At 41.7% G+C, this 24,342-nt stretch overlaps 1 protein-coding gene across 1 annotated transcript in view; it reads right to left on the bottom strand.

Moving 5' to 3' along the window:
* Positions 1-24,342, bottom strand: part of sorcs3a (sortilin related VPS10 domain containing receptor 3a) — a 333,093-nt gene that overhangs the window by 8,801 nt on the left and 299,950 nt on the right. Inside the window, exons 19-24 of the mRNA XM_088341620.1 lie at positions 16,260-16,446; positions 15,661-15,794; positions 12,148-12,271; positions 10,103-10,215; positions 3,749-3,880; positions 3,552-3,651 (exon numbers count right to left, since the gene is read on the bottom strand). Of these exons, the coding sequence (XP_088197746.1) occupies positions 3,552-3,651; positions 3,749-3,880; positions 10,103-10,215; positions 12,148-12,271; positions 15,661-15,794; positions 16,260-16,446 (790 nt within the window). The remainder of the gene's footprint in view (positions 1-3,551; positions 3,652-3,748; positions 3,881-10,102; positions 10,216-12,147; positions 12,272-15,660; positions 15,795-16,259; positions 16,447-24,342) is intronic.

Below are 24,342 nucleotides of genomic sequence, written 5' to 3'. Positions count from 1 at the left end.
GTGCTTTTCTGGACAGAGGCTTCAGATGTTCTTCCTGGGATTTGTTGGAGCCACTCTTCAAGTTTGGTGACCACGCTGGCCTGGACTTTCCACATATGTTCCAGCTGCTCTTTCAACACTTGGTAGTTCTCCAGATTTTCGTATTGCTCCTACCGATGTTGGCGTCAGTTGGGATCGCTACATCCATTATCACCACACTCTTCTGCTCTTTGTTCTCCACCACAATTTCTGGTTGGTTACCAGCAGCTCCAGACTTTCTGTGCGGAGTTTGTATGTTCTCCCCGGGCTTGCGTGGGTTTCCTCCGGCCAATCCGGTTTCCTCCCACATTCCAAAGACATGCATTTCAGGTGAATTGGCCGGTCCAAATTGTCCCTAGGTGTGAATGAGCGAATGAGTTGTCTGTCCCTGTGTGCCCTGCGATTGGCTGGCAACCAGTTCAGGGTGTCCCCTGCCCACTGCCCGATGATTGCTGGGATGGGCTCCAGCCCCCCGCGACCCTACTGAGGATAAGCGGTACGGCTAATGAGATGAGATGAGACCTGTAACCTGATTCGTCCTTGTGGTTTTTCAACAGAAGGGTTTTTTCCCTGTGCTTTGAACTGATAGTTTTCAGCACTTTTTACAGGTACGAATCCCTTTTCACCAGTACTTTCTTATTGTGACATTTTTGGGTATGCCTTTTGGCAGCAATCTTACTCCATAATCCTGGAACCTCCTTAGTTGAATAAAAGAAACCTCCAAAAATATACAGGACATGTGGCCCTCGAGGATCAGCTCGCCCACTTCAGCAATAAAGCTTTGAATGAGGCTCAATTAAGTAACAGAAGACAAAGTTTGGCACTCAAGTGACATTATTTTCTGCTTCGATTGGGTTACAGAGCTGACAACAGAAATAGGCAATTACTTTCACAATATACTCATTACATATATAGCAACGGGTTTATTGTTACAGCTCTCCAACGGCTATGCTCAAAAGGTCGGTGGCATTCAACTGCTCAGTTTGCAGACGATACTCAACCAATTTGTAAAAAATGCTTGCCAGAGTTCTTCTCATAACAGTCTGTGCTTGGGCTTCGTTTTATTCTGAGGAACTATCAATAATGCAGTAGGGTCGGAGATGTTAATAATCCCACTTCTTCTCCCACTGCCACAATTCGATAGAGAGACCTACTAGAAGAGCATGGTAAAAGTCAGAGAACGGTACTTGAGAAAGAAAAAAAGTTGCGTTCGAAGTATTTCAGGATACATTTGAACATGCCTTGGTTGAGGGCCATACTGTTTTAGATTATTCTCGGTTAAACAAATGTTTAGGCAGAACCACACAACGAAAATTAACATTTTTTTAGGCCTGACATTAGAGAGTAATATAAATATGTCAGGAGTACTTCCATGGGGTGCGGATTTGAAGGTCTCCCACAATATTGTGTTTAAGATTTTAAAAAATGGTATCAATGCAGAATTTAGGGACTTGCTACACTTCTAGAGAAACCAATCTTACAATTCATCAATTTTTATTACTATTAAAAAAAAATCCTTGAAACTGAAAATGAACGAGATAATTTCACACTCTACGAATATTATATTTTGTTTAATTTGTTTCTGTCATAATTACTGATGTGAATCACCTGTGCCCGCTCCTTTGGTGCCAACTGCCTCGGACTCTGATTGGCTCCCTGTCCATATTCAAACCCACTCCTTTCTGTCACCTGTTGTCAGCCCGTCTACGAACATCAGTTTACACTGGGCAAGCCTTTTTTTTCGACAGTGACTCCAACCTGTTTTTTTGCTCCTGTCTGTCCCCCGGCTTTGACACGTTTTTTTATCCTGATCACGTCTACTCTCCCGTCCCGGCTTTAGACCTTTTTTGTCCTCGACCACATCTACTCTCATTTCCTGGCTTACGACTCGCTTCCGACCCCGACCACGTTTTTGCTCTCTTGTCCCGGCTACTGACCCGTTTTTCCGTTCCCGCCAGCGCTCGCCACTGAAGTCCCACTTCCGCGTTCAGAGCGACCTGTGCCCGCTCCTTGGGCGCCAACTGCCTCGGACTCTGATTGGCTCCCTGTCCCTATTTAAACCCACTCCTTTCTGTCACCTGTTGTCAGCCCGTCTACGAACATCAGTTTACACTGGGCAAGCCTTTTTTTTCGACACTGACTCCAAGCTGTTTTTTTGCTCCTGTCTGACCCCCGCGCCCAGTGATCACCGGATAGTGGGTGCAACCTTTTCCTTTCTTCCAATTAAACAGGGAGAAATGTAACGCAAGTGGGTTCTGTCTCCGTTCTGGTCCTGACAGATGTGATTATTTTGCATGTAGAGACATTTGTAAGTAGAGGTAACACTGTATGTAAAAAAAATGCACGTCCTTAATGTGACAGTTCATATATGTTTGCTTGTTATTCAAAATCACTTTTGATTTCTTTCAACGACACGTCTTTTGATCCTGATCACGTCTACTCTCCCGTCCCGGCTTTAGACCTTTTTTGTCCTCGACCACATCTACTCTCATTTCCTGGCTTACGACTCGCTTCCGACCCCGACCACGTTTTTACTCTCTTGTCCCGGCTACTGATCCGTTTTTCCGTTCCCGCCAGCGCTCGCCACTGAAGTCCCACTTCCGCGTTCAGAGCGACCTGTGCCCGCTCCTTGGGCGCCAACTGCCTCGGACTCTGATTGGCTCCCTGTCCCTATTTAAACCCACTCCTTTCTGTCACCTGTTGTCAGCCCGTCTACGAACATCAGTTTACACTGGGCAAGCCTTTTTTTTCGTCACTGACTCCGACCTGTTTTTTTGCTCCTGTCTGTCCCCCGGCTTTGACACGTTTTTTGATCCTGATAACGTCTACTCTCCCGTCCCGGCTTTAGACCTTTTTTGTCCTCGACCACGTCTACTCTCATTTCCTGGCTTACGACTTGCTTCCGACCCCGACCACGTTTTTGCTCTCTGTCCCGGCTACTGACCCGTTTTTCCGTTCCCGACACCGCCACGGAAGTCCCACTTCCGCGTTCAGAGCAACCTGCTTCCCGCGCCCAGTGATCACCGGATAGTGGGTGCAACCTTTTCCTTTCTTCCAATTAAACAGGGAGAAATGTAACGCAAGTGGGTTCTGTCTCCGTTCTGGTCCTGACAGATGTGATTATTTTGCATGTAGAGACATTTGTAAGTAGAGGTAACACTGTATGTAAAAAAAATGCACGTTCTTAATGTGACAGTTCATATAAGTTTGCTTGTTATTCAAAATCACTTTTGATTTCTTTCAACGAATAATGTTTTTACCACTTAGAGGCGCTATATAATTCAAGTCAAGTCATGTTTATTTGTAACGACCTTAATCACAAAGAGTCTCAAAGGGCTGCACAGACCGCAGATAATTGCAAACTACAGAATATTATGACACCATCCCTTGATCTAAAACCTACATGAGGGCAAATAATACACAGATATTGTCAACATAAAATATGGGTTGTTCATATGCTATAAAATAGAAGTGTGTTTTAATACACACTGTCCCTTTAAATAGAAAACAAAGATCCAAGAAAAACATCTTACCCAGTGTTAGCTGCGTGTTGTATACGATCACTCGCACGCCAGGCTTGAGCTCAAACTCCACCAGGTTCTGGTTCAGGGCGCTTACGATTAGGTTTGAAATCTGTTTAAAATGCACCAGTGTTTTTAATCATTTGCCAAACAAACAATTCACCTTTATTTAAGTTTTTACAAATATCAAAAATAGTCATCACTCATACTTGTTCAAGTTCCAGCTCATTCTTTCTTCTATCATGTGATTGGTTCTTGTGTGGTAGTAGGAAAAGCTCTGCAGCTGTTGGAACTCCAGGGAACACAGCTACCAAAAGCTGTTCTTCTGGGAAATCTGCCACCTATTCATAAGTAATGATAAACAAAAATGATTACACAGTGGATTTATACTTTATTATTATTATTTGCTTGAGGCTTGAAAATATCGTCTGACATAAACAAATTCTTAGTCAGTGTCTGAAACTCATGAGAAAAAGTTAGCGGACACCAGGGCAGACAACTCTGAAAAGTTGCCTGCCCAGCCATAAAGTTGCCTGTCCCATTTTTTCACAACTTGAAACACAATAAGACGACTAATAGCAAAAAAAAAAAAACATTGTTGCAAAGTATTAAGGACTGATGATCAGAATATATAACAGAACATCACTTTAACATTAAGTTTATTATAAATCTACTGGTAACATGCATAGCATGGATATGACATCACTGTTTTCCATCTGCCATCAGTATGGACCTGTACAGTATTTACTCATCTTCATTCATGCAATGCTAGCGTTGCGTCGTCTGCTACCAGCCACGTGAACTCCTCATTCCATTATGCTTTTAAAGTACAATTACGTTTTGTTGCGTCATCAATTTTGTTAGCTTCTTTTGAATCTTTCTTCTGGGGCTGAGGTTTTGGCTTGATTCCTAACCACTTCTCCATTTTTCTTGTGTTCTCTGTGCGTCTGCAAAATGATATGTAAATGTGCGACCTTATAAGGCTCAGGAAAGTCCGGAAGCAGGAAGTTATCAATGCAGGCTTCTGATTGGCTGCCGAGTATGCAAATTGCCAATCGAACCGAAATTCCCAAATTTCCAAACTGAACGAAGATTTCGAAATCGGAACAAACCAAACGTTTCATTTAAAAAAAAAAAAACGTTTTTTTTTTTTTTTTGAAAAAGTTGTCTGACACCTGGGCTGAGACGTTTTGTAAATTGTACGCCCGACGTAAAAGATGCACGCCGATGCAGACGTTATTTCAGACACTTCCTGGGTACGGCGGAATCTCGGTTTTCGAACGCCTCTCAGTTCGAACAAATCGGAGTCCGACCAAAAATTTCAAGAAATTCTTGCTTTGCTGTTCCGTCAAAAAATCGGAGTTCAAAAGCCAGGGTGGATGTTTCACATCACATTTTTTTACTCATTTTAATTTTCTCAGGTGCAATAGCACCTCCAATACACTAGGGGACGACCGAGATTAAACAAATGTGTAGCAAATGGGGCGAGTTACAGAATTTCACTACACCGATGAAGCTGCAACCACCAGAGTCATCATGACTTTAATGACACTCATGAACCACTTCCGAAATGTGCTAAAAAGAAGGCAGACTCAAGTGTCATTGGATAGATATTTTAAGAGAAAAGAACATCCTGTAGCCAATCATCCGTAGCAAAGAGATTTGAACGTGTGAGCACCCCTCAGACAGAAGAGCTCCCCGAAGTTTTTATGGAAGGGGACTCTCCTTCCAAAAAATAATTTTCTTTCCTCCTCCATCCCTCTCACCATCCATCTGCGCCTTCTGCTGACCACCACAAAGGTAGAAAATCCTATTCATAATTCTTTTCTTTATTCTTTTTTTATTTTTACACGTTCATGTTAGCGTAATCTTTTGTAGGGAAGATTACGCTAACGCGAACGTACGATTAGCCTGGGTTACATTTATGTTATTTGTGTCTTAAAGGTAAACAAAGGTAAACATTCAGGGTGTTGGAACGGATTCAAACGATTTACGTTATTTGCAATGGGAAAAATGATTTATGTGTTCGAACAAATCGCTTTTCGAACAGGGTTCTGGAACGGATTATGGTCGAGAAACGAGGTTCCACTGTATAGAAAAGCTCGGGAACCACATCATTGGCACCCGCTTGTTCAAAACAAAAAAAGGAAGCAAATATTCCATGAGAAATAACCTAAGATCTGAAACACTTAGCTCCTGGAAAACAATAGATGTTTACAATGCACGCGGCAACTAAACTTGCTTGGTTCGTCGGATAAACCGATTATTAACAGGGTTGGGTAGGGGGTTACTTTAACTTGATTACTTTCAATTACTTTTGGATTACTCCAATACCAAATATGCTAATAAAATACAAAAGAAACTAAATAGGAATAAAATGACTAAATTTTGTGCAGGCTTGGGGAGTAACGGAATACACGGAACGGCAAAAATGATGTTGGCAAGCTGTTTGGATTTATTTTCATTTTGTTTCTGTCGCATTTCATGTTAGTTTTGCCGGAGATCAAAGAGATCAAAGCCAGGAGAGAAAGCTTACCATGTGTTGTGAGTCATCATTTTATTCATATTTAGTTTCGTTTGTCTTTTATTAGCATATTTGATATTGGAGTAATCCAAAAGTAATTGAGAGTAATCACGTTAAAGTAACCCTACCCAACCCTGATTATTAACCATTCAACCTGCTATTCTTGAACAGTGGGAACAGTGTCTTATTAGGGTGTCTCATTAGTGTTTCTAAATCCAGGTAATGACTTATTAAATCCTTAAAACACTTCACTGAGCCAATTGCAAAAGTGAGAACAGGGCTCATGATCAAGCCTTAATTAAAAGCCCAATAAGGTTTTTGCAGCTTTGTGCTCAAAATTCAGGATCCTTCGTTGATCAAACTCATTTAACTACAATGCTTACCTCTGCAACCACCTTGCGGTGACCTGTTTTTAGAAATCAATGAAACTGGAATCCACATCACAAAATGTGAGATGAAAATGTATTGTTGATGAATGTGTGGCGCAACAAGGGTTGCTGACTAGTTAAAATGTTATAAGGGGATTATTATGTTCTTTAATTCGTATTTGACTGTTAGGGGAAGTGTATTAGTATTTTTAAGGGTATTGAGTTTTGTAAAGCAGGAAAAAGTAAATGAAGTACCAGTATATCACCACTAGATGACAAAGTCTCAGGTCAGAGAAGGGTGCTTGGGTCAAGTCTCACAGGACCTCACGTAATTTAATGAAACTTGCTCAATAAATAATCCTTAAAGTCAATAAGTAAATGGTGTTGTGTGAGACTGACATTTATCATCTATTTTGCAGGTGAGATGTATATACTGGTAACCAATGTTCCCTGTAATTTTCCACGGGTCTGAGCGTTCACACAAAGTTGGTGAGCAACGCTTGAAACAACAGTGAGCAACAGCAATCCCAAGTGTGGCAACTAAGTCATTCACGTTACATTTTGCTGAGTTTCCGGCAATGCAATTTTTTTTTCACTTTTGAATGAATTGACTCATGTACGATTGCAAAGGTTGTACGGCCTACAAACGTCATTTGTTTTTACAACAATTCTTTCACAAGATTTCCATTTCTTTTTTTTCTTGGTATCTTTTGTCGCATAATACTAACATTTTTGAGGGCTTATTTAGTCGGTTGCACGATACACAACTGTATTTAATCCCATTTTTTAGTGGAAGTACAATGTTGGCAACAAGATTGACTTGGTATAATTAGAAACTATTTGAATGCTTTTTTTTCTTTTTCCCTGTTTTTTCTTTTTTTTAATTCCTTTAGTAAAATCTCATTGTTTTTATTTTTACCTAGCTGTTAGTTTTTTATTTTTGTTCTCTATCTACTTTTTTCCTTTGTTTCTTTCTTTTCTTTTTTTCTGGCTCTTTTCCTGAATTTTTCCTTCTTCTTCTTTTCCTTTTGTTTCTTTTTTTCACAGCTTTTCACTACATCTTCATTTTGGTATTTTTTTCTTTTTTTTTTCTATTCCCCCTTCCTTTAAGTCATTTTGTGCATAATTTTACATAACATTTGGCCATATAGGGATGAAAGAAGCAAAAATAACCTGAAGAGCCGTTTAGGACCCGAAAGAGCCGGTTCCTGTTAGTGAGCCGAGCCGAAGAAGCCGGTTCTCGACAAACTCTACTGACTTTACTCAACTTCGTTCTACTTCGACTTTGACCTCAAGATACCGAATTTAGAACACAACGTCAGGGGAACCCGTGTATTTTTACCTTCATGCACTTTAACTCTGACTTAATTCGCTTCTTAGTTAGCAATTTCGAGCCCTGGTTTTTGTGATCTGGCTAGATTTTCTTGTGCGTGGAAAAGCTCTGGGTAGTGCGCAATTGCGCACACACGGAGCTTAGAGGGAACATTGCGCTGGATAGATTTTCTTGTGCGCTGAGAATGTGCGGGCTTAGAGGGAACATTGCTGGTAACACACTTACTGTGAGGATGATAATATGTGAAAATATGTTTGTAAAGGTTGTTTGTGATGTCTGTGAAGTTTACAAAAAGTGAAATAGTACGAGTGAGTCGTCCGTTAAGAAGCAAGGTGAGGTATCCTATGTTATGCTGGACTAACTCAAAAGTCTACCATGATGTTAATTTGTATATTTTGCAACCAAACTACACAAGGTGAATTGTTTTGGAAGGTACAGTTATGGTGTTTTCTTAAATGATTCTTTAAAAGTACCAATTGATGGCAATGCTATTTTGTATTTATATGTTAAAAGGGATCTCACGTGATTTAACGAGACTTGCTCAATAAATAATCCTTAATGTCAACAAGTAAATGGTGTCGTGTGAAACTGACATTTATCATCTACCGTATTTTCCGCACTATAAGGCGCACCTAAAAGCCTTTATTTTTTTCAAAAGCTGACCATGCGCCTTATAATACAGTGCGCCTTATTTATGGATCAATTTTAAAATTGCAAAGTTTTCCAACTAACTTGCAGCCGCCGACTAGATTTTCCCTCGAACGCCACGTAGTACGCGGTGTATGCTGGGATTTATTCACCGGCGTTTCATTGGCTAACCAATGTGTCAATCATCATTTGAATCGATCACTATTGGCTAAAGTTATTCGGAGGTCAAGGGGCGGATCCTTTTTATCATTTACAGGCTGCTATTGGCTTAAACGGCGAAACAAAGCCTGCAATTGGCCGAAAAAGATGAATGCGTATAGCATGTGTCTGACGGCATAGAGAAAGCATTTTTTTCTATTCTGTATTTGTAAATATTGTATTCTCCTGGATTTACTACTCTCACGGATATAAGAGGACCATGGCTGCACATTATTATGAACACAACGACTTCGGTGAGCTATTCCGGGTTTTATATTGTCCCTGTATCTTGTTTCAGACTGAACTCGATGTTTCTGTGATAAGCGGTGCAGATAATGGATGGAATGGAGTGTCTATTTTTAAATTAAACTCAATTCCAAGTGTTTATTGTCATATGCACAGTAAAGTTGCAATAGATACTAAGGAATGGTTAGCATTTCTTGAATCCCAAGACTTTAACCTTCCGAATGATGGAATGATGCATTTGAGTGACATCTTACGGACACCGCATCCGCACGTGTTCTCGACACGTATTTGCGTCTTTGCAAGCTTTCGGAATGTTAAGGGGGTAATCAGTTTGACTGAACTATCTGACTGTTTTGTCCACGTTCCCATTGTAGCGCCTTATAATCCGGTGCGTCTTATGTATGTCAAAAATAGGACCAAAAACTATTTTTTCGGGGTGCGCCCTATAACCCGGTGCGCCTTATAGTGCCGAAAATACGGTATTTTGCAGATGAGGTAAAACAACGAAAAACAAACATTTATAAAACAAATGTGTCCACCTGGGTCCCTTTACAAATGTCATACTTTATACAAAACTGAAAGCCATTAAAAAAAAACGATATCACGTCATTGGTGAGCGAAGTTGGACCTCCTTACTGTACCTTACTAGTTATATTACACTATTACCAGGGCTGGGTAGGGTTACTTTAACTGGATTACTTTCAATTACTTTTGGATGACTCCAATACTAAATATGCTAATAAAAGACAAAAGAAACAAACTATGAATAAAATGACTACATTTTGTGCAGGCTTGGGGAGTAACGGAATACATGGAACGGCCCTGGTTATTAGTGAGAAATGTATTCTACATTTCAGTAAGGGTACACACAAACGCCGAGTAAAACTCCAATAGGTCGCTTCCTATCTGCCATGCTCAGAAGTTCACAGATGATTTTATATAATGTGTGCATTAAAATTAAAGAGTATAGCTCAAGAGGTAATTTCCTGAAGGAGAAACCAAGCAGGGGTGTCTTCAAACCTTCCTAATGATGAACCAAAGCATAGCCCGAGGGGATTCTCTTGCTGCACCGATGACTTTAGAGCAAGTAATAGGCTTATAGGAAATAATTGAGAAAGAACTTGACAAGAATGAGTCATATTGCCAATTCAGAGGCAGAAAGGGAAGCATATCAAAGACAGAGGGACAGTAAAGGTAGAAAAAGGAAGAAGAGAAGTCATCGGTGTAAAAAATGAAATTCACTCACTTGGAGAACAGCTTTCTTGATGACTTTCCCCACGTCCAGCCTCCATTCCGATAAATCGGGGTTGAACTCATCCAGATTCGGAGAGAATGATAAAAGGAGAGATTTGAAAAATTCTGACGGACAGAGAAAATCAGCGTTAATTCCCATGAATAGGATTGTTATTTTTTTCTAAGTTGTTTAGTTCCAGGTGTATTATTTCCAGAGTTGGGTAGGGTTACGTTAACTGGATTACTTTCAATTACTTTTGGATTACTCCAATACCAAATATGCTAATAAAAGACAAAAGAAACTTAATATGAATAAAATTACTCAATTACAAGGAACGGCAAAAATGATGTTGGCAAGCTGTTTGGATTTATTTTCATTTTGTTTCTGTCGCATTTGATGTCAGTTTTGCCGGAGATCAAAGAGATCAAAGCCAGGAGAGAAAGCTTACCGCGTGTTGTGAGTCATCATTTTATTCATATTGAGTTTCTTTTGTCTTTTATTAGCATATATGCTATTGGAGTAATCCAAAAGTCATTAAAAGTAATCCAGTTAAAGTAACCCTACCCAACCCTGATTATTTCCTTTGCACTACTTTGGGCTGAATACAGATTAGAGTAAGTCAACTTTGAAGTAAAGAACAGCCCACTTGCACTTTTATTCACGAGTTACCAATGAGACTCAAATGGCTATTTACCAAATACCATAAATGGACGATCGATCCAAATTTCGATATTATGAATACTGGCAAGTGCTTGCATTGGATTGATTCCTGGGATTGATACTTCTACTACTACTCTCTGCCATTTCCTCAAAACACCGCTTGTCAATGAAGAAAGTGCAACCCCTTATCGCTCTTATCCAGAGCCCCCAGCTACTCTTTTAAGTTTTTGACTGAGTGTTTGACTGACAGGCACACATTTGCACCTCTCTCTACCGGGCTACTGCTGCATCCCGCAACAGGCGGAAGAGAGGGCCAAAAGTAGGCATGCAGCCCTACCAGAAGCTAGAAATGACAGAAACAAACAGAAATGCAGCACGGTGTGGACTTCTTTTCAGCTACAGTGGTCTTCTACTGTGGCAACACCACAAATGTACATAACACCATGAAAAAAAAACTCACCCAACAGAGAGCAACGAGTTTCAGCCATACATGTAAACATGTTATTGTTCCGGAACAAAAACCTGATTATTTGTTGATACTATGGCAACAGAGACAATTGTAACATAATTTGCTTTACTGACTTTATTTTCCACAAATTCTGCAATGGAATGTATTTTAGTTCTGTAGTTAACAATGTTATACAGTATTTGCCTTTTTTTGCTGTGTTTATGATTGGAACTCTCTTGGCTTTTGTTTTGAAACAATTAAAATATAAATATTTTCATTTAGGGCAGCACGGCGGTGCAGTGGTTAGCGCGAGTGCGGCACAGTTCTAAGGTCTTGGGAACCTCCTGTGTGGGTTCAAATCCAGCTACCGGACTTCCTGTGCGGAGTTTGCATGTTCTCCCTGTGCTTGCGTGGGTTTTCTCCGGGCACTCCGGTTTTCCTCCCACATTTCAAAGATTTCATTTCAGGTGAATTGTTCGGGTCCAAATTGTCCCTAGGTGTGAATGAGCGAGCAAGTTGTCTGTCCCTGTGTGCCCTGCGATTGGCTGGCAACCAGTTCAGGGTGTCCCCTGCCCACTGCCCGATGATTGCTGGGATGGGCTCCAGCACCCCGCGACCCTACTGAGGATAAGCGGTGCAGCTAATGAGATGAGATGAGATATTTTCATTTATTCTTATACTATTAAAGTTTGCAATGTAGCTAAAAAAAAAACAATGTTTTAAGTGCTTGAAATATCTGTGCTGTGTTTATCGTAAATACAAGCCAACTCAGTGTTGAATTATACAATGATCATAATATTTCTGACCAAAACGTATCGGGACTGGATCAGTATCGATCAATACTACCATGTAAATACTGGACAGTAGTTGGATCAGATTGACATGAAAATCTCTAGTATTACCGACCCCTATCAAATATTTATGAGATTTGAGAAAACTGTTTACTTACCTCTAACTGCTATGGTTTTGGTATCTTGGAATATAAAGTTGGCAGCAGCTACTTGAACTGTGAGTGAATATGTTCCCTCACTGGAAAAAGTGTACGATACACTGCCATCCAATGTGATCGTTGGCTGCAAATAAAACCAAAATAAATTAAAAAAGGTTCAAATATATCACTACAATTATCAATATAATTTGGTCAATGAATTGAGCAGACTAACAACAAATTAGTTAGAATACAATTAAACTGTCAAGAACCAGGACAGGATCAGGACCCAATCGCGTAACATTTTCACACAAGCCTTTATTTTACGGGAAATTGGGAGTCATGCACGTTAGGTAGCCGGTCTGGCGTGGAAAGACGGGAAGCCAGAAACCGACGAGATCGATAATGAATCAGGATAACGAAAATAAACAGGAAAAACTATACGGGAACAAAAACTGGAGAAAGTAACAAACAGGACAAAAACAGACGGAAACAAAACTGGAACCAGAAATTAAACGGGACAAAAATAAACGAGAACAATACCGGACTTGAAATACCAACAGCAAAAGAGGACTGAGTCAGAACCCACGTCTTTTGGGGCAGAAGTTCGTTTGACGGGCTGACAACCGAAGCAAGAGAGTGCTGAGCTTTTTATGGACAGGAAGCCAATCTCTCAATGAGCCGCAGCTGGCGCCACACGGGCGGGGCTAATTGGGCACAATGGCAACCGTGACACACACGGGCAGGGCCAATTGGGCACCATGGCAACTGTGACACACCCGGGTGCGGCCAACTGGGCGCCATGGCAACCATGACATAAACATTTTTATTATTGATTCTTTATCGTTGGAGAGTATAAGTCAGACCTGGCCAAAATGCATTATTTGTTAGAAAAAAATCACGTAAGTCGAGCTAGAACATACAGTATGTCACAAGCTTAGTGCCATAATTAAAGTACAGAGGTGGGCAACCCGGTACTCGAGAGCCACAAGTCCTGCAGGTTTCTGTAGGTTTTTCTTCTTTCTTCTTTGTTTTCAATGGCCTCAGGCAAATCCTTGCACCAACCACATGCGCCGCCACTGGCAAAAAATGGCACTGCCCCAATGGCGTTCAGTATCAAACTTTTTAAATTATTTTGAAGCCCGGTTGCTAAATTCTTGGTGTGTGACAGACAAGATTGGCAAGCTCCCCTTTTTTCCACGATGCACGCGCTCTAAATACTTGTGATGAGGTCTGAAAATAGTTATGATGCCGTTCTAGAGGAGAAATTAGTCTGTGTTTTTTTGCCACAGTTTTTGTATGAGACTTAACAGGCTTAAAACGGGAAGTAATTTATACAATATTTACTCCTATGACATTTAAATTTGTTTTACTTGCAAATCTGGCTAGGTCCTCAATTTATACATACTAAATGATCAGCAGGGGAAGTTATCAAACACACAAAGGTATTGTTTCTGTATCATTAGAGTTATCTTCTGGTCGCCAGAGTTTTCTTTAATCCTCAAGGAACAATGTCAAGCAAATGCAATTTAGTCTGGTAACGCCAAAACCACCAATGACAACAACACCAAACATGGCTTATTACGTCTGTGTTGCAATCTGGTACTATTCTCTACAGTATGGTTGCACTGGTACCACAGCTATTTTCACGCTTTCCCTGGGCACAGTAGTAAATATGTGCTTGTCTTTGTCATGGTCGAATGGTTACATGAGCCAAAAACCCGGGACGTAAAAACCCGGAGCAAAACTCAAACCGATGCAACTGAAAACAGAGACAGCTGTGGGTTGGACGCGGCTTGGTTGCCATTTTGCAACAAAAAGGCCGAAATTCCCCACACGGTTGGTGCCAGGTGGGTGCAGGGCTATTCAAGCCTGTGGCTTAAAATCCAGTGCGGCTTGTACAAAGACAAAATTGACCTTCGTCCTCAAATTCGAGCCTGCGCTTTTTAATCAGGTGCGCTATGAAGTCTGTAATTTATGGTATCCCTTGGAGACTACACTCTTCTTTCTCAAATCAAGATTTCCGGGTTGAATTGCACATATCTTCCCAGTACTTTCCAACCAACTCGTAACAAACTATGTCAATGTCAGTGCCATTTTTTTGACATTGGAACCGATTTTTTTTGTTTTAAATTGCCTCAGGCAAACTCCGCCAAAGCCGTGATTTCTGTCTCAGCGACCACAGAAGCTGCACGACACAAGGTCAGTTGCTAGCTAACATCTGCCCTCGGAGTCATGCAGGCCCAAAAAAAATATAGAATTTATTCTCCAGCTTGAAGGCATCCTTTGCAATGAAAATCTATAAATACAAGAATTATGGCTATGACAGGTATAAATCGTGCTAAAGGCAAACTCTATTTGGATGCTCTGACTCAAATTACCCTGCTTCCATTGAAAGATGGGTACATTTTGAAGGTGAAAATCCTATGAAAGGGGATATCGGACGGACTGGGTCGATACCAGACAGGACGGGACAGCTAGGATCGATACCAGATACACTGGCAGATACCGGACAGACTGGATCGATACCGGACACGACGGGACAGACAGGATCAATATCAGATACTGGAGACTGGAGTCAGATATCAGACAGGACGAGACAGACGGGATCGATACCGGATACTGGAGACTAGAGTCAGATATCAGACAGGACTAGACGGACGGGATCGATACCGGATACTGGAGACTGGCGCAAGATATCGAACAGGATGAGACAGGCGGAATCGATACTGGATACCAGAGACTGTCGCAAAATATCAGGACGGAACAGACAGGATCAATACCAGATACACGAGCAGATACCGGACGGACTGGGTCGATACCAGACAGGACGGGACAGCTAGGATCGATACCAGATACACTAGCAGATACCGGACAGACTGGATCGATACGAGACACGACGGGACAGACAGGATCAATATCAGATACTGGAGACTGGAGTCAGATTTCAGACAGGACGAGACGGACGGGATCGATACCGGATACTGGAGACTGGCGCAAGATATCGAACAGGATGAGACAGGCGGAATCGATACCGGATACCGGAGACTGTCGCAAGATATCAGACAGGACGAGACAGACGGGATCGATACTAGACCCTGGAGACTGGAGTCAGATATCAAACAGGACGAGACAGACGGGATCGATACTAGACACTGGGGACTGGCGTCAGATATACAACAAGGCGAGATAGACGGGACCGATACTGGACAGGATACAAAAGCAGGATACCCTACAGAGTCAAAACACACGTCTTGCGGGTGCAGAGGTTCGTTGACGGACTGACCAGGGGTGAGTGAGAGCACTGAGCTTAAATAGGAGGGAAGCCAATCAGGAAACAAGCCGCAGCTGGCGCCAAACGGGCGGGGCCCAGTGAGGGCAATGGGCAATCGTGACAATTTCAGATCTGTGACTACCCTCACCTCAAATGACACTCCATGCTTCTCATGCTCTCATATGCTTTATTGTCATTTACTAAATAATAAAACATATTTTTTTTCTAGAGGCCCACACTTGAAGCTTGAGAAGCATTACCTCAGTGGTGTTTCCAAGCCACCAGAAATAGGTGACTGTGCGTGGATGAGTGGGTAGGACAACCGCAGAGAAGTTGACTTCCTTGTTTCTCACAACGACAAAGGGAGCGAGAAGGTGGACATGCTCCACAGGACCTAAAAAAGGTGTACAAGCAAGTGAATAATTAATAGTTCGTTTTGTGGATTCGCTAAACGAAACATAACCAAAAAAAGGAGTGAGTAACCTGCGCAAAAGTGAGCTGTTATTAGTGTCAATACATTTGTTCAAACCAAAAAAAACAGTTACAATTGCGGGACTCAAAGTCGGGTTTGGGTTAATTTCGTTATTGTGTTACATGTTTTAAAGTGGGCGCATGCGGCTTATATACAGGTGCGGCTTATGTAAGAACAAAAGCGGTTATCTTCTTAAAATGTGGTGGGTGCGGCTTATAATCAGGTGTGCTCTATAGTCCGGAATTTACGGTAAGTAAAATGCACTTGAGCATATGCTTCTGTCTTGGCCATCAGACCAATTTGTATATGTTGAATTATGTTTCTCAAATACAATCACATTTATTCTGCAAAAATAAAGATAAACTTTGGGTTGATGCGGACACTTACACGTGATGTGAAGATAGAGCGTTGTTGTGTCGTAGCCCAGAGAGTTTTCTGCTATGGCAGTGACACAAAATATCCCTGCAGACTTATAGACATGTTTGATGCCATCTTCAGCCCAGCTGAGGTTCGAATATGACAGGGCTATGCCATCGCCGAAATCCAATTGGATGTTCGTCCGGATAGAATCACCCTGAAAAGCAGCATAGCGGTCATTGGTGCGGTTCAAAAAACAACAGAAGGAATGGTGTTGAATGTCATTATTCTTGTAAAAACAAATATTGACATTCAAAGGCATACTTTTATTGACACATTTCTTACGCCAGGGTTTCTCAACTGGTGGGTCAGGACCAGTGTTCCCTCATTCTCAGCGCACAAGAAAATCTAGCCAGCGCACAAAAATCAGGGCTCAAAATGACTAATTAAGAAGCGACTCAGGTAAAAGTTACAGTGCATGAAGGTCAAAATACACGGGTTCCCCTGACGTTGTATCCTAAATGCGGTATTTTGAAGTCGAGTCGAAGTAGAACGAAGTTGGGTAAAGTTAGTAGAGGTTGTCGGGGAACCGGCTTCTTCGGCTCGGCTCACTAAGAGGAACCGGCTCTTTCGGGTCCTAAACGGCTCTTCAGGTTGTTTTTGCTTCTTAAATTCCAACATGACCAAATACCATGTAAAATTATGGACAAAATGACCTAAAGGAAGGGGGGAATAGAACAAAAAAGAAAAAAAATACCAAAATGAAAAAGTAGTGAAAAGCTGAGAAAAAAAGAAACAAAAGGAAGAGAAAAAAGAAGGAAACAATTAGAAAAAAAGCCAGAAAAAAAGAATAGAAAGAAATGTAGGAAAAAAAAGTAAATAGAGAACAAAAAGAAAAAAAGGAACAGCTCGGAAAAAATAAACACAATGAGATTTTTTTAAAGGAATTTAAAAAAAAGTAGAAAAAAACACAGAAAAAAGAAGAAAAAGTTTGTGTTGCATCCAAATAATTTCCAATTATATCATGTGAATCTTGTTGCCAACATTGTACTTCCGCTAAAAATGTGATTAAGTACAGTTCTGTATCTTACAACCGACTTAATACGCCCCCAAAAATGTTAATATTATGCGACAAAATATATCAGGAAAGAAAAAGAAATGGATATCTTGTGAAAGAATTGTAAGAACAAACAACGTTTGTAGGTCGTACAACCTTTGCAATAGTACATGAGTCAATTCATTCAAAAGAGAAAAATCATTTTGCATTGCCGGAAACTCAGCAAAATGTAACTTGATGTCAAGTTTTGGACTTGTTTGATCATTAATTATCATGCCACACTTGGGATTATGGTTGCTCACTGTTGTTTCAAGCGTTGCTCACCGCCTTTGTGTGAACGCTCTGACCCGTAAGGAAAATTTCAGGGAACATTGGTCAGGACCCAAAGTGGGTCAAGGAGCAGTTTTCAGTCCTTCAAATTAATGTTAAGAAGCGAAATCAGAGAGTCAATTACACAGTAGATGGCGATTAAACCATAGTAGGTAAAGACCACGTCTTATTTTACTGTGATTTAGTTTGTTTTATTTCCTTTTTATTACCCATAATAATAACTCCCAAAAAAGTTAAGGATAAGAGGAAGAAAAAGTGTAAAAAAGTGACAAAAACGATCAAGTCAAAGAAGAAAATGATTGCGAAATATGAAAATACTGTAACTGTCTGAATTGAAGCATTGCTTGAAGGTATAGTCAATGGTTTAAACATGTTATATCTAACTTTTTTAACCAGCATAATGATTCTTATCATCTACACAATTTATACATTTTCATATTTTATGTACACGTTTTTTACGTTTTTCGTGCGAACTTAGTATGTATTTTAAAACAGTTTTAGGGGGGATGTTTATATGTGACGTTGTCACGGTTGCCATGGCGCCCGATTGGCAAGCCCGTGTGGCGCCAGCTGCGGCTTGTTGACGGATTGACTTCCTTCTATTTAAGTTCAGTGTTCTTACTCTCTGTTTGTCAGTCCGTCAACGAACCTCTGCCCCGCAAGACGTTGGTTCTGACTCAGTCCTGCTTCCTGTTGGTATTTCCTGTCTGGTATTGTTCCCGTTTCTTTTGTCCTGTTTGATATCGGTTTCCAGTTTTGTTCCCATTTATTTTTGTCCTATTTATTATTCTCTCCAGTTTTCGTTCCCGTTGAGTTTCGATATCCTCTCTGTCCGGTATCGACCCCATGTGTCCGATATCTTCTCCGGAAATTGGTATCAATCTCGTAGGCCTCTGGCTTCCAATCATTTCATGCCAGACTGCTGCCTAACGTGCAAGACCCCCCCATTTCCCGTAAAATAAAAGGCTTGTGTGGGAAACGCGTTTGGGTCCTGATACTGTTTTGGTTCTCGACAGACGTAGGCTTATATGTAAATATATACGGTACTTGAAAACGTTTTTGTTTTTGTGGTCATTTTGTTTTATTTTTTTAATCAATTTGTTTTCTTGATTTGGGTCACAGCCTGTCATTAGGTCATTAAGTCAGACCAATTGAGAACCACTCTCCTAAGCCATTTCAAAAGGGTATTAAAGGACAATTGTTCACGAAACAATGGGATACATTGAATAAAACATTATGACATGTAAAAAAACCAAGCAAAGACAACCATAGGTTGTTTTCTCAGTTTTATAACAGAACCGACTATGATACCCATCACAGTTATGGTACCAGGGCAACAACCATTTTCACTGTTGTTAGTCAATCAGATCCTTATTTTTTTTAAGAATGAAGTTGATTTATTTATGTGCCAAATGATAATAAACAAGAAAATGGATACAATGAAGAATAGATCTTTATTGAACATACTGCACATTTGTACAACAATTAAACGAAAATGCCCTTTCTAGAACCAATGAGGAACAATGCTCTACCTGTAGAGACACAAATCCAGAAAAAAACCTCTGTCCATTTTTTCTATGGTGAGGCAAGTAAATAATAAATTGAAATCAAGTGAACATTTTGTATCCTTGTATACCAAGAACAGGCTAATTAGCAGTAGTGTCTCATCTCATCTCATCTCATTAGCTGCACCGCTTATCCTCAGTAGGGTCGCGGGGGTGCTTGAGCCCATCCCAGCAATCATCGGGCAGTGGGCAGGGGACACCCTGAACTGGTTGCCAGCCAATCGTAGGGCACACAGGGACAGACAACTCGCTCGCTCATTCACACCTAGGGACAATTTGGACCGGCCAATCCACCTGAAATGCATGTCTTTGGAATGTGGGAGGAAACCCACGCAAGCACGGGGAGAACATACAAACTCCGCACAGGAAGTCCGGTAGCTGGATTTGAACCCACACAGGAGGTTCCCAAGACCTTAGAACTGTGCCGCAGACGCGCTAACCACTGCGCCGCCGTGCTTAAGCAGCAGTGTAACAATAAATAAAAAAAATGTGTGTACATTTTTTAATGTACAATCATTGGCCAACTGCATAGTCTGTAAAAGCTGTCCATAGTGATTCTCTTCTTGAGACTGCCTGCGTTTGATTCCAAATACATATCTCAGTCACAGTCTGGCATAACTCTCAAACTCATAGCAAAATAGCATTAAAACTGTTATTGGCTTGAATGTTTCTTGAATCTTACTGAGGCGAGTCAGACTCCCTTTAGTTCAACTGTCTGATGCGCTTTCTCTTTAAATGAAGGTGCATCACCGAGGTACTGCCATTATACGCCAGGTCTGCTTTGCAAACTTTGCAAGTAGTCCTTTCATTCTCTGTATCCAGGCTAAAATGGTTAAAAGTTTTGTTATGACGCCGCCATTTCTGTATGTTACCGCTCAAAAAATGATAGAAGAAAGAAGATGAAAATCATATAAGAGGCCTCACTCTGTTGGAAAAACGTGTCTGGCGACATTACTCTACAATGAAATTCATTGTAAAATATTCCTATTGTTTTTTCTCGACCCGGACTAGCTTAACAGAACTGTCAGGACCAGAACAGAGACAGGACCCACTTGCGTTACGTTTCTCTCAGTTTTATTGTGAAGAAAAGAAAGGATTGCACACACTATCCGGTGATCGCTGGTCGCGGGAAGCAGGTCGCTCTGAACACGGGAGTGGCACTTCCGTAGCGAGCGATGGCGGTGTCGGGAGCGGAAAAAGGGGTCAGTAGCCGGGACAGGAGAGCAAAAACGTGGTCGGGACCAGCAACGAGTCGAAAGCCAGAAGAGGAGAGTCGACATGGTCAAGTTAAAAAAAACGGGTCGAAGCACAAGCATAAACAGGAGTGAGTCAGGGTTGAAAAGCTTGCCTAGAGTAAACTGAGGTTCGCAGACGGACTGACAACAGGTGACATAAAGAAGTGACAGGGAGCCAATCGGCGTCCGAGCCAGTTGGAGCGGGCAGAGGAGCATTGCATCGGTTATCATGACAAGAACAGCATGGACGTGGATAAAGAAGACCGGGAAAAAAGCACTTCAAGAGTGTGCTTCATAAGAAAATCTGCATGAATTGAGGTGTACTTTGCTCAGTTTAAGTACATGTACACTCTTATGATCATATTTTAAAGCTACATACAAGGTTAATTTCAGCTGTGCTTTAGTAAGTGGAGAAAAACATATATCATTTTTTATGATAGCATCGGTATGATCATGCAGTCAGGCTTGTAATTGTCTACGATCGAAGACAAGACTAAGATGTGTGTCCTTTGCACAAATTATATTACTTGGGCTTATGTGATTTCATCTTAGATAGCATCATTAAAAAAGGAAAGACATAAGGTCAGAGTATTCAAATAAAAGCAAAGGGTAAACAATTTTAGCTGAGTGATTCTCTTTAGCAACATTTCATGTCTCTTACCCCGATTTTTCCTAAAAACCTTAAATGAAATACATTTTAAACAATAATTTGTATTTTGGGTACCAAACCCACTGCAATTTGCTTACCAGGAGAAGGTGGGAGTGGAGGATGCTATAGTATACATGTTACACCGATCCCTCTCTCACCTGGATAGGGCTAAGGGGGCTGTGAGGATTACATTTTTGGACTTCTCCAGTGCCTTCAATACCATACAGCCTCTGCTACTGAGTAGGAAACTGACAGAGATGGGAGTTAGCTCACACCTTGTAGAATGGATTACTGACTACCTGACAGGCAGACCCCAGTATGTGAAACAGGGGGGCTGTACATCGGACACTGTGGATAGCAGCACAGTATCTCCGCAGGGGACCGTGCTCTCTCCGTTCCTTTTCACTCTATATACATCGGACTTTAAGTACAACTCTGAGTCCTGCCATGTGCAAAAGTTTGCCGACGACACTGCGATCGTGGGATGTATCAGAAATGAGCAGGAGGAGGAGTACAGGAAATTGATTCAGGACTTTGTCCGATGGAGCGACGCAAACCACCTGCACCTGAACACCACCAAGACCAGGGAGATAGTGGTGGACTTCAGGAGAACCAGAACTTACCCGGTTCCTGTAACCATCAAAGGAGAATGTGTAGAATTTGTCCAGACCTAAAAATACCTGGGTGTGCAGCTGAACAACAAACTGGACTGGACTGCCAACACAGAAGCTCTTTGTAGGAAAGGGCAATGCCGACTTTACTTCCTCAGAAGGCTGGCCTCCTTCAAAATCAGCAAAAAGCTCCTGAAAATATTCTATGAGACAGTTGTGGCAAGCGCCCTCTTCTATGCGACAGCGTGTTGGGGAGGCAGCGTCAAGAAGAAGGATGCCTCTCGTCTCAATAAACTGGCTAGGAAAGCGAGCTCTGTTGTGGGCAAAGAGCTGGACAGCCTAACAACAGTAGCTGAGAGACGGGCACTGGAAAAGCTGCGGTCAATCATGGACAATCCATCGCATCCACTAAACAGCATTATCTCCAGACAGAAGAGCAGTTTCAGCGACAGACTGCTGTCACTGTCTTGTACTACGGACAGACTGAAGAGATCTTTTCTTCCTCATGCTATGAGGCTCTTTAACTCTACCCGGCAGAGTAAAAGCCCACAGTAAACCACACCAACTACATTGCATATCACCGAATCTTATTGCAATATGTATTCTTTGTAGCACTATTTAGTTATTCTATACAACACGCTACAGTGGGCATTTGCATGTCACACTGGGTATTTGTATATTGTATTCTTTTTGCTTGATTATTGTATTGTTCTCAGCTCAGGGATGCTGCTGGAAATGTGCAATCTATCTATCTATCTATCTATCTATCTATCTATCTATCTATCTATCTATTTTCCCTGGTATCAAGTGAATAGTTAAAAGAGAATTATTTCTTTATTTATATTATAGCGAGCATCTAAGATGAAGAACCAGGATGAGGTTCAGGCAAACCTTTCACAGAAGAGACCTAGTCTAAGATGGGCTGGTAACACCTATGGATCCTGTCAGATGAGAGGGTTGAAGGGTCCGAGAATAGGGAAGTCTGGGCTTCCCTGCCAAGCCTTCTGCCCCCGTGACCCAAACCCGGACAAGTGGAAGCTAATAGATGGATGCATGCATGTCAAGTCAAGTCAAGTCATGTGTCAGGACCAGAACCCAATTGCGTCACATTTCTCCCAAGGTTTATTGAAGAAAAGAGGAAGGGCTGCCCCCATGATCTGGTGTTCGCTGGCCCCAAGTCGCTCTCGTACCCGGATTGTGATCCGAACACGGAAGTGGATCTTCCGTAGTGAGCGATGGTGGTGTCAGGGACGGAAAAACAGGTCGGTAGCCGGGACTGGGAGAGCAGACGTGGTCAGGATCAAAACAGGTCGACAGACGGGAGCAAAAACAGGACAGGTGGGAGTCAGGGTAAAAGAAAGGCTCGCCTAGTATACACTGAGGTTCGCAGACGGACTGACAACAGGGGATTGACGGGACTGGATTCAAATAGTGACAGGGAGCCAATCAGAGCCCGCGGCGGTTGGCGCCAAATGAGCGGGCACAGGTGTGACACATCAGTAATCCTGACATCATGTTTATTTGTATAGCCCTTAATCACAAGGAGTCTTAAAGGACTGCACAGACCACAGATTATTGCAAACTAAAAACTATTATCACACCATCCCCTGATCTAAAACCTACACGAGGGCAAGGAAAAACTCAAAAACCTCAGCATGAGAAAAACAAAGAAACCTCGAGAAGGGACCGGACTCGGGGTAATCCCTCTTCCAGGATGACCAGGCTGCGTGTTTAAAGTCCTTTTGACCAAAATGAAATCACGTCTGGAATTATTTATGATTTTAGGGTGCATCAAAGCGAATGCAAATCCAAACTGCAGGACTGTAAATATGCAAGATCCCACCATGTGATCTTTGAATGGTGTGCTAGACTTGAACTGTGTTTCGATTCCTCGGGGATGCACATCTGTCCTCGTGTGATGATTTGCACGGAGGGTCTGTGTCTGCGTGCGTGCTTTCAAGAGTGAAGCCGACAAGTTATGATTGAGGACACTGGGGATATGTGATGACCTCTTTGCCGGAGGAATGATGTCAAAAAGATATGACATTGTTAAGAAATGGAAAATAGATCACGTGCGAAAAAAGAAACAACCCCTTGATGTCACTTGCTCGTAGTTGTTCAAGCTTTACTTCAGCCACCAGGATGTTAGTGAGTGTTATGCAAGCATTTTTTCCCTTTAAATGCCATCTGGGTCTGTGTGTGTCCAGCTCGTCCGACCAGAGCATCTATATCACTGCTCATGCTAACACTTCAAGCCATTCAACGTATTACTGCTTATATTTTCACTTGTCTTTCCGGTCAAATACCATGAGCACACTTTTGGTTAGGGCTATTAATAAAAATAACCAAAAAAGAGAGCTATAGGCAAAAAAAACTGACTTAAAGGGACAGTGTGTACTATTCAAACCCTACTGGTGTTAAAAAAAACTGCATCCATTAAAAAATACTTTTAATAATAAGCACACAGGTGGGGGCAGCACGGCGGCGCAGTGGTTAGAGCTTGTACGGCACAGTTCTGAGGTCATGGGATCAAACCCCTTGTGTGGAGTTTGCATGTTCTCCCCGAGCTTGCGTGGGTTTCCTCCGGGCTCTCCGGTTTCCTCCCACACTCCAAAAACATGCATGTTAGGTGAATTGTCCAGTCCAAATTGTCCCTAGGTGTGAAT

The sequence above is a fragment of the Urocampus carinirostris genome, chromosome 8, assembly GCF_059441175.1.
Source record: "Urocampus carinirostris isolate Australia breed hairy pipefish chromosome 8, RoL_Ucar_1.0, whole genome shotgun sequence".
NCBI lineage: Eukaryota > Metazoa > Chordata > Actinopteri > Syngnathiformes > Syngnathidae > Urocampus > Urocampus carinirostris.
The sequence above is the reverse complement of the archived record's forward strand: the minus strand, read 5'-3'. Positions and strand labels throughout refer to the sequence as shown.